The following is a 14,052-nucleotide window of genomic DNA, read 5'->3' as shown; positions in this document are numbered from 1 at the left end:
TCTTTCAGCCCTAAAAAAAAACCCTGATAGCCTTAGGGTCATCATAAGTCAGAAACGATTTGAAGACACACACCAACAACATGACTGGAAATAAATGGGCATGCTAACTGCAAGAAATAAGTATTTTTGGTTATTTGTTGCTCATGTACCTTTGTACAGAAACTGTGTTAAATCTGCATAGTGAGAATTCTCTTGGTATAGAGTTTTGCACTCTTAAAACCTCATCTACTACAGTTCCCTGTAGACTTTTCATTGATGCTGGAAATCTTCTCCTCACAATGCCATCCTTTTATTATTCTTGTGACATAGACAGTATCTACTTGGAAGCAGTTTCTTTTCAGTTTCAGTGGAACGTGCTTCCAAATGTCTACAGTTGATGGATTCATATTGCCACTGTACCCACAAAAACATAGAGGACACTAGCCTGGCTTCAACAGTGCAATGCCAGCTATTCTTGCACTGTATCATTGCTGAAAGCTGATCTGGGAGACCGCATTGGTACAACACCAGAAATAACCACAATCCTCAGATGTGGTTCAGCAGCAAATGTACAAAGCAGTCTTACAGGGCAGAGATAGGTGAGAGGAGAATACTGGATAGCCCCAATATTATATGGTTGCTTAGAAAAAACTCCCAAAAGTCTCCTCATTCACTACAAAGGGAATGGCACTAGTTGTTGTTGTTGTTGTTGTTATTATTTATACCCCGCACTTCAGTCAAAAGGCTATCAGAGCAGCTTACAAAGGACAATCCTACACACTAGCTACACAGAGACTAAATATTGCAGCTGGTTTCAGGCAGAGCTCTATTAATATCATCAGTTCTCACCTTTATACTGCTGGACCAACACTGTTCATATCTCAGCATAACCGTGGTGAAAATTGCTTCCTCCCAATTCTTACCAGTAGTTTCCAATTACCATTGTTTGTCAAATGGTTTCTGGTCCCTGTGTACCACCACCAGGTATGTTATTGGCTATGCTCTTAACTCTGATCTTGCTTACAAAAGGGCTGCTTTCACAGACTTGACCTCAGACTGTATTCGGAATTATCCAGTTATGTAGGGCACCCTGCTACGTTCAGGCAGCAGTAAGACCAACAATATTAAGAGGATGGACATTCCATAGAACCATCAGAGATGAGTTTATCTATTTCACATTATTTCCAGGGGATTTCCCCTTCTTATCTCTTTTCTTGTTACAACCTTTGAAATACCATTTTTCATGGTGGAGAGGGATATATTTCACCATCAGAATTTAAGAATTAAAGACAAAATTTATTAAGAAGATCCTTGAAAGGTAGCTAAGTCCTTTTATCCTTCTTCTTCTTATGAATATTTTTTCAAAGCAGCCACTTGAACACTTTTGCATGCTGTTTGATAAAATATGTGAAGACTGAGCACTTTTTCTGTGTAACTTGTATCAGCTTGCTTTTGCAGAAAAGGTATTCTAAGTCAAAAATCTATGCCTAATCAATCAGATCTTGCGTACTTTTTTCAAAGCATCTTCTCTCTGTGCCCCCCCTCCCCTGTTTGGGCAGCAAAGGTTTTTCTCTCTCACAGAAAGTCATCCTGACAGTGCTAGATGATAGAGAAAACAAAGCATAAAGGTACCCAATGACCTAGAATACACTCATTCTGATAAATGATAATCTGCATTCTTGAGTGTTGCATACAATATGTGTTTCCATATTACAAAGCAGCAGAATGCATGTCACCATTTTATAATTATTTGCACTTACCAGTGACTGGGGCATCTATATCCAGCAAATTTTTTTCCTGGCGGAGAATTGAAGCACCCTCTGTTATTATTCTCAAAGCGACACTCTCTTCCAGTCTTCCTTCCTTCATAAGGTGTGCCTTTAGGATATCCACTCGAGGCTTTCCATCATTGTCAAACACTTCCTTAGCTGTGAGCCGATGGCTTGGAGGAAAGGGGACAGCTGCAAGAATAAAGACAGATGAGTTAAATACATTGAGTAAACACATTAGTCTCTAAAAGGCAATGTTTTAACTCTACTACTGGTCACCCATTTGGTTTTCAACAAATCTCTGTATAATGAGACTGTTAGAAAATAAAACCTTTGTTGAAGCCATTCGCACCAGCTTTTAAAACACTTCTTCCTTGTGATTCCTAAAATAATTAATATTAAATTGTATTGTTCTCATGGGGAGTGGGGTATCAATGACTAATTTGTGGATTTTAGCTCTAGAATAAAGCACACCCATAGAATACGCATCTTTTTAAAAGAGCACTTGATCTCAACTACTCATGTGAGGGGAGGAGGACAACTAACAGTTACTCTGAATTCTCTTTTATCATTTTCTAATGTGACAATGCTTGCTTTTATTCCCCAGGGTATATTTTCATTATGTGCAGCAATGCTACAAAATGCAACCAGGGCTGATAAAAGTACAGACAGTACAGAAATTTATCACACCTTCAACAATAGATAAAATGGCAAATAAACAGTAAGTGACTGCTATGCAAAGATGCTCCTTTTCAGCATGTAAAGAGTCTCAGACCTACATGGGTGACAATCCTGATGGCCACTACTGAGAACATTCAAAACTATTTCCAATCAAGGGTTCAGTCAGTACAAAGACTTCCACTGTCACACAGGGAGCTAGGCTTTTACAGCATTCATGCAATACCACTGCTTTCACTTTCTTGCTCCCAGCAGAAAGCAAGAGAGGTGACACTCTCCGTTTCGAGGATCAAGATAAAGTATTATCCCAGCTTAACCCCCTTTCCGAAGCAGCTAAATTGGAGTGGCATTAGAGAGTGCCTGCCTTGCCAGCTGTAGGGTAATTATACTGATCCAAGTTGCTGCTACTGTGGGTGGCTCAGATTATCAAAAAGTGAATCAAAAGCTCTGGGGTAAAGTCAAAACTAATATGTCTAGAGTATATAGATGCCAAACAAGGGTAAATCTCCCCATATATGTATGTAATTCCTAGAGTTAATAAAGCAATAAGTTTCTGTATCTGAAAGAGAAGGGGGGAAAACTTTTACTAACTTTGGCCCTTAGGGATTTTTTACAAATCACTACACCCATCATTGCCTTGGTATGGGAATCCAAAATTAGGAAAGGCTTTTTTAGAAGATCGGTTTCAGATATCACCTTTACTTTTTGGTTACAGGACTAAAGAACTGTAGTGTGAGAGTTAGAAATTCCTTGCAATCACATTTTAAAAGGCTGAGAATTCCCAAAGGCATTACTTTTGCAGCTAACCTCACCCATGGGAATGAAGAAAGTATCCTAAAAATTATCTCAACCAGCTATAAAAAGGATTAGATGGGTTAAATAATGGGCTCTCTGCTGGAAATATAAATATTTTTCTAATACATTTGTAAAGGTGTGTCTAAACCCACTTCGGGGCCCTGAAAAAGGACCTCCAAGTTTGTTTATAAGACTGGACTACACATATCTCTACACATGGGAAAGAGAAAAAAGGCAATTTTTTCTATAACCATTGATTGGGGTCTTCACTAGAATAAACCACTCATGACTTATTAAAAAAAAGATTTAAAGCTAAAGTGTACTGAATTTCCCAAAATTTAATAAAACGTATCATGCTACAAAAACAGACATTCCTTTTTAAACTTGCAAATATTTTATCCCATATTTTACTCTGGGCATTTTAAAAATGTTCCATATTATTTGTAAAAAGGGACTTTCAAGCTAAGTGTCCCCTTGCAGGTACAAGACATACACTGGTTGATGCACTTCAGAACAGCCTCCTACAAGAAGTATGTCACTCAGTTCAGTTCAGACTAAGAGTACAACATGAGTATTTTTAGTATGAAGGTTAAACATATGATGTTTATGAAAAGCATAAGAAAGTTTTTCCATGGCTCCCAGTTAGGAGTTTTAGGCTATTATTCACATGTTCTAAATATATATAAGCTAGAACACAAAATACCATTAGGATTGGAGCCATGGCACCACCCAGTTAACAGAGAAGAAGGTAAGGGGGCACAGTTCCTGCTGCAGAAATAGCAGGATGAAGTTTTAATTTCTCAGGAAAAAAGGGTAGCTAAACTGAATATATTTTGACTTGCTTTGTAATTTTCTACTTCCTATGTAAACAAACAATGCAAGAAGAAATACCAAGCTCCAGTGCAAGAGAAAGGGTTAAATTTTTGTTTAGTGTTATCTATGCCAACAACATCAATGTTCTTAGCATAGCTATGGGAATAAGGTTCTTAATAAACAGTCGCTGTGGTGCCAGCAGAGGGGAACGCAACACCATTCTTGACAAATGCCTCATGTACTATTGTGTTTATTCCCTTTAGCTTCCTGACATTTTAACAAGACAGCTTGATTTTGCCCTAACTTAACAGCGCGCACATACATACATATATATATATATATATATATATATATATATATATATCAGAGAGAGAGAGAGAGAGAGAGAGAGAGAGAGAGAGAGAGATCAGAAGGGAAACATAGTTGAAACTAAGATTTTATTATATTACTTTCTGACCCAGTAGTTTCCAGTTTTGGTGTTCCAGATGATGTTGGATCACATCTTCCAGAATCCTTGACCCATGGTCATGTTGGCTAGGGTTCTAAGAGTTGGAACCCAGCAACATATGGGACCAACATTTAGGATGGCCTAGTCAAACTACATGTTATAACACAGGCATGCAGAGCCTCAAACTCATCAACACTGCCCTTCCTCTATCACAACCTCTGCTTGCAATAACTGTTAATGTTCCCTCCAAATTTAGCAATAACACACAATGGTCCTAAGACATGGGGGCTATGATGAGAAACAAATGTCACAACTATAGTGCTGTTAATCAACTTTAATTATTATAGTTCCATCCCATGGAATCCTGGGATTGCATCACACTTACATTTTTTGCACGGAGAGATTCACATCTGTGAATCAATTCAAAATTGATTCACCTTTCACACTACATGGGCTCCCCCCCCCCCCCCGGCAAACTGCACTGAGAAGAATCGGTGCAAGTCTGAACGATAGGGAACTAATCCAGCATGGATGGGGCACTAGAGAAGGGTATTTAGAATACTCAACCACAAAGTTCCTCTAATGGCCCACCCAACTATAAACCCCAGCATTCCACAGAATGGTACCACAGCTGTCAAAGTGGAATAAATATGTAGTGTGAATGAGCTCAAGGTAAGCAGTACACATACTGGACATTGTTACCAAGTTTGGTTTTATATAATTTTGGGTGCCATGCGATCTAAATCTATGACCCCTGACTGACCCCGTCGCTAGCCGCCATTACCCTAAGAGCGAGCTGACCATGTAGCCAGCTGTCTTGCTAGGCTTGGTCAAAGGAAAAAGGTAGAGTCTAAACCTTTCAGCAAGCAGTTTTGGGAGCTGCCATACTAGTTTCGCAGGCTGCCCAAAGCAGGAAGACAATAGCAGAGCTTCCTCCTTTTGAGAGCCAGTGATTAAGTTAACGGCTCCACCATCAAGATATTTGTCTCCCCCTGAAAAGTGCCAGACCTCCTCTTTGTGTATCCATTGTGTAAGTTTCAGCTTAGACAAAGATAAAGTCATCAAGCCTTTGTTTGCCAGGCTGCCATAGCCTGAGGTTATGTTTAGGGGTATAAAAGGACCCCACTTCCAACCCTCCAGTGGGCTTGTTGAGCTTTGAGTTCCAAACCTTATACCTTGCTTGTTGAGCAGCCTGCTCCAAGCTTGTGATCCTTGAGCCTTGAGCTCTGCTGAAATCACTTGAGTGAAGCCAAGCTCACTGTCTTTCAGGCCTCTGGTTAGCTTTGCCCACTGGAACTCAGCTCCTAGCCACCGCGGTTGCTGCATGCTTTCCCCGTTCTCGCAGCCGTGTCTCACCATTCACCATCCCTCACATCCGTTGCTTTGGAGAAGACTCCTAAGGTAAATATCCCAATGGTGCCTCTATCCTTTCTCCTTTACTCCCGAACTCACCCCTCCCTTGCTTTAGCATTGAATGTGTGTGTGCGTGTGTTATCCCTTTTGTTGTGTGACTTTAATAAATGTTTCATATTTTTATTGCAACTCATTGGCATTTTGAGTCTCTTTCTCTCTTGGGGTTGGACTAGATGACCTCTGGTATGCACATAGGGACCCGATCCCACTGCGTGTGTTGTTAGGACACGCCTCTCGTAAATTCCCCTAATTCGATCCTTCCTAACAACATGATCCTGAACACAGGAAGAATTTATAATGAATCCTTGATATCTGCTGCGGTTTGGTTCCAGGATCCCCTGTGGAGACTAAATCCATGGATGCTCAAGTCCATTAAGTACAGTGGCATAGTAAAATTGTGTCCTTTGTATAAAATGGGAAATCAAGGTTTGCTTTTTTTTTGGGGGGGGGGGGAGAGAGAGAGAGAGAGAGAGAGAGAGAGAGAGAGAGAGTTTTCTAACCATGGATAATTGAATCTGTGGCTAAGGAATCCATGGGAAAAGAGGACCAACTGCATTTTAACATTAGTGGATTGAAAGAGATTGCACTAAAGCAGAATGGCACATCTGCTTGTCAATTCTAGAAAGTCAGGTTAAATGCTGTAAGCACAAATCATTTTACTTGAACTGGACTTTTGGAATCTGTATGAAGTGTTCTGCAACTACACAGTATGCTCAATTCAGGATAGCTAAAGCAGCCAAAGAATAATTTGTGAAAGGGAGTATGTTCACGCAATCAACTACCTTTATACATTTATTTGTAAGTGATGTTAAATTAGTTCCTGCTTTTTCACCCACGTTCAACCCAGCATCACTTTTAAAAAGCATTTACTTTTTAAATGTTCAATATTACATATAGATGATACCAAACACAGGCACAGAGTAGACCAGTAATTACGCTTTATTACCATTTAATCATATTCTAGATAGAAGAAACAACAGACTGCCATTTCAAATGCAATATCTATATTTCTTTTTGTTTACCCTATTATGTCATGGACATTTTAACAGAATATTTAGCAAATAAAGTAGCCCTAAAGGCTATCAGGATTTGTGCCACTAAACATGAGTAGCCTTTCAACAACAAGCCCAAAAAATCCTTCAAGTTACCAAAAACACATTTTCAGTGTGCCAGACTAGAAGTACTATGCAAGCCTCTTACCTCCATCCTACACCAGCTAATTAAAATATTTTCCAACTGCAAGTTATTAATGGTTAATTGGCACAAAGTTAAGAACAGTGGGAAAGGGAAACTCATGAGTAGCTGACAACATGCTTTCTGTTACTTTGGTTGCTAATTTAATTGTACATATGGAAGGTGTGTGAGTATTTTATTTGCACAAAGGCATTAAAATAAACAAAACAAAATTAGTTTACAAGGGGATTCTATTATCCATGTAATATATACCATCACCAAGAGAGGGCAGTAATAATTCTTACAATAAGCACAGACTGTCAATTGGTATAATTACAATTCCAAGTGAAAAGCCTTAAAACAGAATTTAAATTCTTTGCAGCACAAAGTAGGAATATCCAGACTTCAGACTTCAAGGACAGGCTTTGGGTTTTTTTTAACCCTAGGATTCACCAAAAGCAGTGGTAAAAGGTATACCATGAATCAAAGAATTCTGAGCCCAAGAATTTGTTCTGAATATGAAAAGAACGGAGGAAAAGTGTTGTTCTTCTCTGCAATATCACCCTTAACCCAAGCTTGCTTTATTTCAGTAATGTAATTCAAAAGTCATTCAGCAGCATTTTGTTCCTGCTGCTGTCATACAACAATTAGTCAACAATCTTTGATGAAGCACAAAATACTAATCTACTTTCTGCTCACTCCTGTGACAGGAAGCACAGTTTCTGCAGAGGTCACCATCTTAGCAAGTTGCAGAAAACTCAACAAAGAGTCTTGTGGCACCTCAGAGTGATGTGTGCTTTCATGATCCACGTTATCAGGAGTACACAGAATTTAATCTTAGTTGGCAGGTATGTGTATTACAGATAAGCTCCCATGTCACAGGGATGATACATATGTTCAGCATCTTGGATAATTCCTTTAAAACCCAGAGCTGAATCACTGCTCCCATGACATCATAGCCATCTGCAGCACATGGTTTAGGGAACGAATGGGAAACTATAGTTTGTCACCATCCTTTGTAAAACTTCAGCTAAGCTTCACAGCATTTAAAATTTCAAATATTTTTTCTATTTATTCATCAATTTAGCAATGTACATGAATTTAGAGAATGCAGATATTTCATAAAAATTTACAAATTCCATTCTGGGAGAAAAGTGGGATATAAGTCCCCTAAATACATACATACATACATACAATGCTTTGAGACCTCATTCGGCAGGGAAACCTAAAATGGGAGTTTATTAAGACACTGTAGGAAGCTACAGAGAAGAAAGAATGGGGTTTAATTTTAAAAGCACATTCATAGCAAAAAGCAAAAGGATGAATAGATAAGTGTATAGAGACACCATTCTGGGTCAAACTAAATGGCTATCCAGACCAGCACTCTGGACTAAACACAGTGATCTATGAGGAGGTCCAAAGAGGGAATGAAGGCAAAATAAATGCCATAACATTAAAGATACATAGTTTGCACTCTCAGTGTCCTCTGTAGGTATGCTACTGATTTCAGTGAGATTAAGAGATGATTCACACACTGGGGGGAAAGAACACATTTGTTACTGCGGGGGTGCATAAACAGGCTACTGATAGACAAAGAGAGCTTTCTAGCACAGGTGGCAGTATGTTAAGCATGGCTTCTCATGGTACATGGTGTACATTTAAATGTTGCTTACATGCATGTTATTTTTTATTACTGACTTTTACAGCACAGTCAGAAATTAGACAATATCAATGCAGCATCAATGATCCTGCAGTGTACAGAGGGTTTCTCTTCAAGTCCTTATCTTATGGAGCCAGCTATCTTGTGTTGAAAACTGCTACTATTGCCAGATGGTGCACATGGAAGAAACAGAGGAGCCGTTTTGTTTGCTGGAGGCAGCAAGAAGCCTTGGGTTAGCCCTGCCTATGTGCACTTAAAAGATTTCATATTAAAGATTTCATTTTACAAAGTAAAATGTTGCCTTATTATACATATGTAGTAGCACGAGCACCAGGTTGAAAAACAGGTAACTGTACTGTATGTAGTAGCTCCCTTCACCACATAAACTAAACAAAAGGTCTTATCACCTCTGCCTCAGCTTGCACATGACTTCTTCTGAGGGCTCAGAAAAGAAAGTACTAGAGATTGCATGCTAACTGAGTACAATCTGTCCCTTGGGCTCCTGGCTCCCTAGATGATGTTGCAACAAGTTGAAAACATAGATGTTTTCTCACCTTCTCATTCTTGTAAATTATTAGAAACCAGAAACTGATGCTGTCATTTATATCTTACCTACATTTTACATCAGCTGGATAAAACTACAGTGGACCCTTGTTATACGCTGGGGTTTGGTTCCAAGATTCCCCATGTATAACAAAATCCGTGTATGCTCAAGTCCCATTAAATATAATGACATAACAAAATGGTATCCCTTATAAAAAATGGAAAATCGAGGTAAATTTATACTTTTTTGGATCATTTTCAAACCGTGTATGCTTGAATCCGTGTATAAGAAATCCGTGTATAAGAAGGGCTGGCTGTAATACAAAAATTGTTTTAAAAATGATGTTATTCGGTAACCAGTCTAGTGAAAAGAATGAAGTATTTTCTTTTCTTTACGATGTTATTTGATTAGATTCTTCATGCCACAGAAGTGGGAAAAGCCATGGGTTCTGTGGATCCAAAGAGCGTACGTATTCAGTACTAGTGTCTTGCACTGCCTCATGCATAGTTTCTTGGGACAAGTGAATAAATGTTTCTTTCTTTGCATGTTTGCTGGGAGACCAGCATAGCAGCTTTGTATATAGTGGGGAAGTGTGACAGGCATTCATACATGCACGCTTCCCCAACAATGCAGGGACAATTCACTCATGGTAAGTCCTAGTGTGATAATCCTCATAGTTTTAGCACTAACTATAGTACATTAAATATGGCCAGAATTCTGTTGGCATACTACACTGGCATAACTAACAGCACAGGAAGTGGCAACAGTGTGCAGTAAAATATGTAATTCTACTTTCTATATACAGTGCAATATGTAATTCTTTTGAGTGAAACATTTCACCATATGCCAATTATAGAGGAAAAGCGATACATCAACATTTATTTGCAGAGTGTGTGTGGAAGGAACATTTCACATGTGCCCCCAAGTAGACATAATTAAAGCATGAATGCTGCGCCTGCTTAAGTAAGACAAGGAAAAATGAAGGCATATTTGAAGAGAACAATTGCTGTGAAGTTAACAGCTATTTTAATCTTTTTTTGCTGGGTTGCTTGTTACAGGTGATATACAGTACATAGAAAGTGAGTCATTACAGTCCATGGTTGCTAAGGAACAGCATAGTCACGGTCCACTTATAGTAGAGAAGCCTGCCAAAGTGCTACAGGGCAGAACTAATGTAGGATGTATAGAAAGCATATCTGCCTACATGTTGTTACTTTGTGACACCCTCAGCACACTCTGATGGAGCCATAATATTAAACAGCAACAAAAATAACATCATAAATACAGTGGACCCTTGGTATCTGCTGATGTTTCGTCCCAGGACCCCCCGTGGAAATCTGGGGATGTTCAAGTCCCATTATATACAGTGGCATAGTAAAATTGTGTCTCTTATATAAAATGGCAAAATCAAGGTGTGCTTTTTGGAATATATATATATATATATATATATATCTCAAAAGGTAAACCTTGATTTTGCAATTTCATATATGAAACACCATTTTACTATGCCATTGTGTGTGTATGTGGTGGATGGTTGAATCCATGGATACAGAGGGCTGACTGTTAAACCAAGAATGGACTGAAGTTTCTGGGGGCAAGATTTGCTATTTTTGCTGGGTTGTTGCTATTGTTTGCAGTGTTGGGAGCCCACCAAAGTCCCATGAAGTGCAAAGATGATTTCCGAATCCTCAGACGTTTCCCACCTAGGATTTGGAAATGCTGGCATTCAGCAAAGGAATAAACATGAAAGGCAAAAGGGTTCTTCATCCCACCTGCATTCTTAGTCCATCTTTGGTTTCAATTAGATTATGAGATGCTCTTATGTTTTTCATGGAGAGAACATGGAGATCAATGGTTTCAGCATTCATTAAATAAATAAATAAATAAATAATATTCACTCCTCCCTACCCAGGGTCACACAGTATATGTATATACCCACTATCTTCTATTCCAGTGTTCTCTGAAGATGCCAGCCACAGATGCTGGCGAAACATCAGGAATAAATTCTTGTAGAACATGGCCACATAGCCCAAAAAAACCACAAAAAAGCTAATATTCATTTATGTCCTGCCTTTCTCCCAACAATGGGACTCAAGGATATTAACGACATATTTCAAAACAACACACATTAAAACTATACAGTGTCAATATAGCTATGTTTTTAAAGTGAATAAACGATTTATAAAGTTAAAATATTAAATATTAAAAACATTACAATTAATTTAAAGACCATATGCAAAACTTAAAAACAACATTGCATAGCATTAAAACTCCATTCCAGTCAGTTTTTAAAAATGCGATGGGATAAAAATATTTTGACCTGCTCAATATATCAAAAATAAGGCCATCCTGGCTTCCCAAGGGATGTACACAATTTTGTATACATTTTTAAATCTATCCCTTTTCCTCATTGACTAAAGCATGTTTTTCTACCCACTTCTATGCTCTGTGTCCATGGAATCTTTATCCAAGGATTCAACATCCACAGCTTAAACTTATTCAAAAAATATATAAATTCCAAAAAGCAAACCTTGACTTTGCCATTTTATATAATGGAATTTTTTTGTTTTTGTTTTGTTAAGACATTGTATTTAATGGGATGAGCATCGATGAATTCTGGTATCCATGGTGGGGCCTGGAACCAAACCGCAGCCCTAGGTGGTGCTGCAGATACAGAGACAACAGAACTTTTACCTAGTCTTCAGCTAAACACACTTTCACTACCAAAAAATTACCAGGTCACAAGCCTGCTACAATGGCATGTCCTTCTTGCTTTGCAACACAAAACAACAATGACAACAACTGGGACTACTAGTAAGATGTTAAAGAAGGAGAAGGCAGACTGCAGCCCCTGGAGCTACATGCAGCCTCCAAGGCTGTTTTTATTGCCCTTGACTCCCTTTTCTGGTTTTCTGACCCACAAAAATAGGAATGACAAATTCCTACTTTTCTGGCCCTTCCTTCCTACATTGGTTACACTGGCAATCCTATTCATGTCTATTCAAACCCAGTGAGCTCAATGATACTTTTCCCCAAGAGCATGTGTTGAGAATTGTACTCCAGTTAAATGTTTGAAGACAGTCACCCCTCCATATCCACAAATTTTTAGCCATTGGTTCAACAATTCATGACTTGAAAATTCGCGCTCTCTCTCTCTCTCCCTCCCCCCCTCTCTATATATTACAAAATGCAAAGCTTGTTTCTGCCATTTTATATAAGAGATACCACTATATTATGCCATTGTATTTAATGGGACTTGAACATTTATGGATTTGGGAATCCACAGGAGGGTCCTGGAACCAAACCCCAGAGGATACCAAAGACCCACTATATTTTTTCTTTCTCTAACAGCTATCCTACAACAAATTTGTCAGTGCTATCTTGCAACTGATCTGCTTTGGAAAGTCATCTGTTTTCAAAAGAGTTCTTTCAAACATCTTCTGGAAGTGATGTTTCAAGGCTTCACACTATAGTAATAGCATTGTGATTCCACTTTAACTGTCATGGCAACATTTGAATCCTGAGGTTTGTATCTTGGTGAAGCACTCAAGCTCTCTGGTTGAAAATCCCTAAACTAGAAACCAGAATTACATAGGATGTTGCCATAGAGTTATAACTGTGTAGTGTGAATGGGCCCCTAGTTACTCAGACATTTCTTAAAGTCTGGCACTAAAGTTCTAATGTTATTTTAGTTTAACAGTCATAGTTGAAATCATTCCAAACCCTGTCTGTGTGTATGCACGCGATGGAGGCCTAGGAATCAAAGAACAGCTTCAATCCTTAGAGCTACCAATGGAATTCTATTCATGGAATGATTTTTTTTTCCAGCCCTGTCCTTCCTACTCCAGGCCCTTGTGTGCCCTCAAAGGCAAGCTGATTTAGAAGCCAGCAGAACCTTGGGAATGGCATTAACTGTGCTATGAGACTTGAATTACTGGAAATCAGGGATTTCCACTTATGTATATATCCCTCTCATCTCATTCTAGGGCAATGCAGGAGCCAAGGTTATGCCTGCTACATGCCCTGGTGTGCACACATTCTGTCTTGTTTACATGTCAGTTGTTACTCAAAAAGTCTTTAAAACAATGTAGAGAAAGAGCCCTTTAAACATACACTGGTGCATGGAAGATGACATCTGGAAAAGCTGATTGCAACTTCCTGACCTCCATGAGTGGAATTTGCTTTTGAACTTGGCGTCCCACCCAAGTTTGTTCTGTAATCTTCCAAGCAGTGTGTTGACAGATTCTGCTTGTATTAGATACTGAACAAAGAACAACGACATCTCATTTAAAAGCTGTTAGGAAAACGATTAGTTAGTTTTACCAGAAAGCATAGGTGGAGAAAACTATCTCTCCACCACCAATTCCCAAAGCCCCATATACGACTGTGGAAAATGTGACATGTTTTGGTAAATGTACATCAATGGAATGTACCTGCTGACACAACCTGAGTTTATAAATGTCCTTGCTCTCAAACAAATGCACTTTGCTTTATACCTCCCTACAGCAGAAGTGGATAACAGTGCAAGTGTAGTGGGGGAGGGGGGTCCAGAAGCAAATTGCTTCAGGAGTTGCAGTCTGCCAAAAAAATAAAAAATAAAAAAAATGCTAGGGAGAAGTTGCCAGAAGTTCACTTCTAGATTTGGGGGGAAGATGAATTTTCCAATGTTAATGCAAGGTGGGCTTGCAATGTATTAAAATGTTAATGTGGGGGGCAGGTTTGCAATGGATTAAAATGATGAATTGATGTTTGTAACTATTGAACAAAAATAATTCTATAT

At 38.8% G+C, this 14,052-nt stretch overlaps 1 protein-coding gene across 5 annotated transcripts in view; it reads right to left on the bottom strand.

Moving 5' to 3' along the window:
• The window catches only part of PPP3CA (protein phosphatase 3 catalytic subunit alpha), a 226,921-nt gene that overhangs the window by 116,893 nt on the left and 95,976 nt on the right, over positions 1 to 14,052 (bottom strand). For all 5 annotated transcript variants that reach the window (XM_089526057.1, XM_089526058.1, XM_089526060.1 and 2 more), the window contains exon 2: positions 1,740 to 1,940. In XM_089526057.1, the coding sequence (XP_089382183.1) occupies positions 1,740 to 1,940 (201 nt within the window). The remainder of the gene's footprint in view (positions 1 to 1,739; positions 1,941 to 14,052) is intronic.

This window comes from Sceloporus occidentalis, unplaced genomic scaffold, assembly GCF_023333645.1.
Source record: "Sceloporus occidentalis isolate IW3139 unplaced genomic scaffold, rSceOcc1.0.p SCAF_5, whole genome shotgun sequence".
Lineage (NCBI taxonomy): Eukaryota > Metazoa > Chordata > Lepidosauria > Squamata > Phrynosomatidae > Sceloporus > Sceloporus occidentalis.
This window is presented reverse-complemented; position numbering and strand designations above follow the sequence as displayed.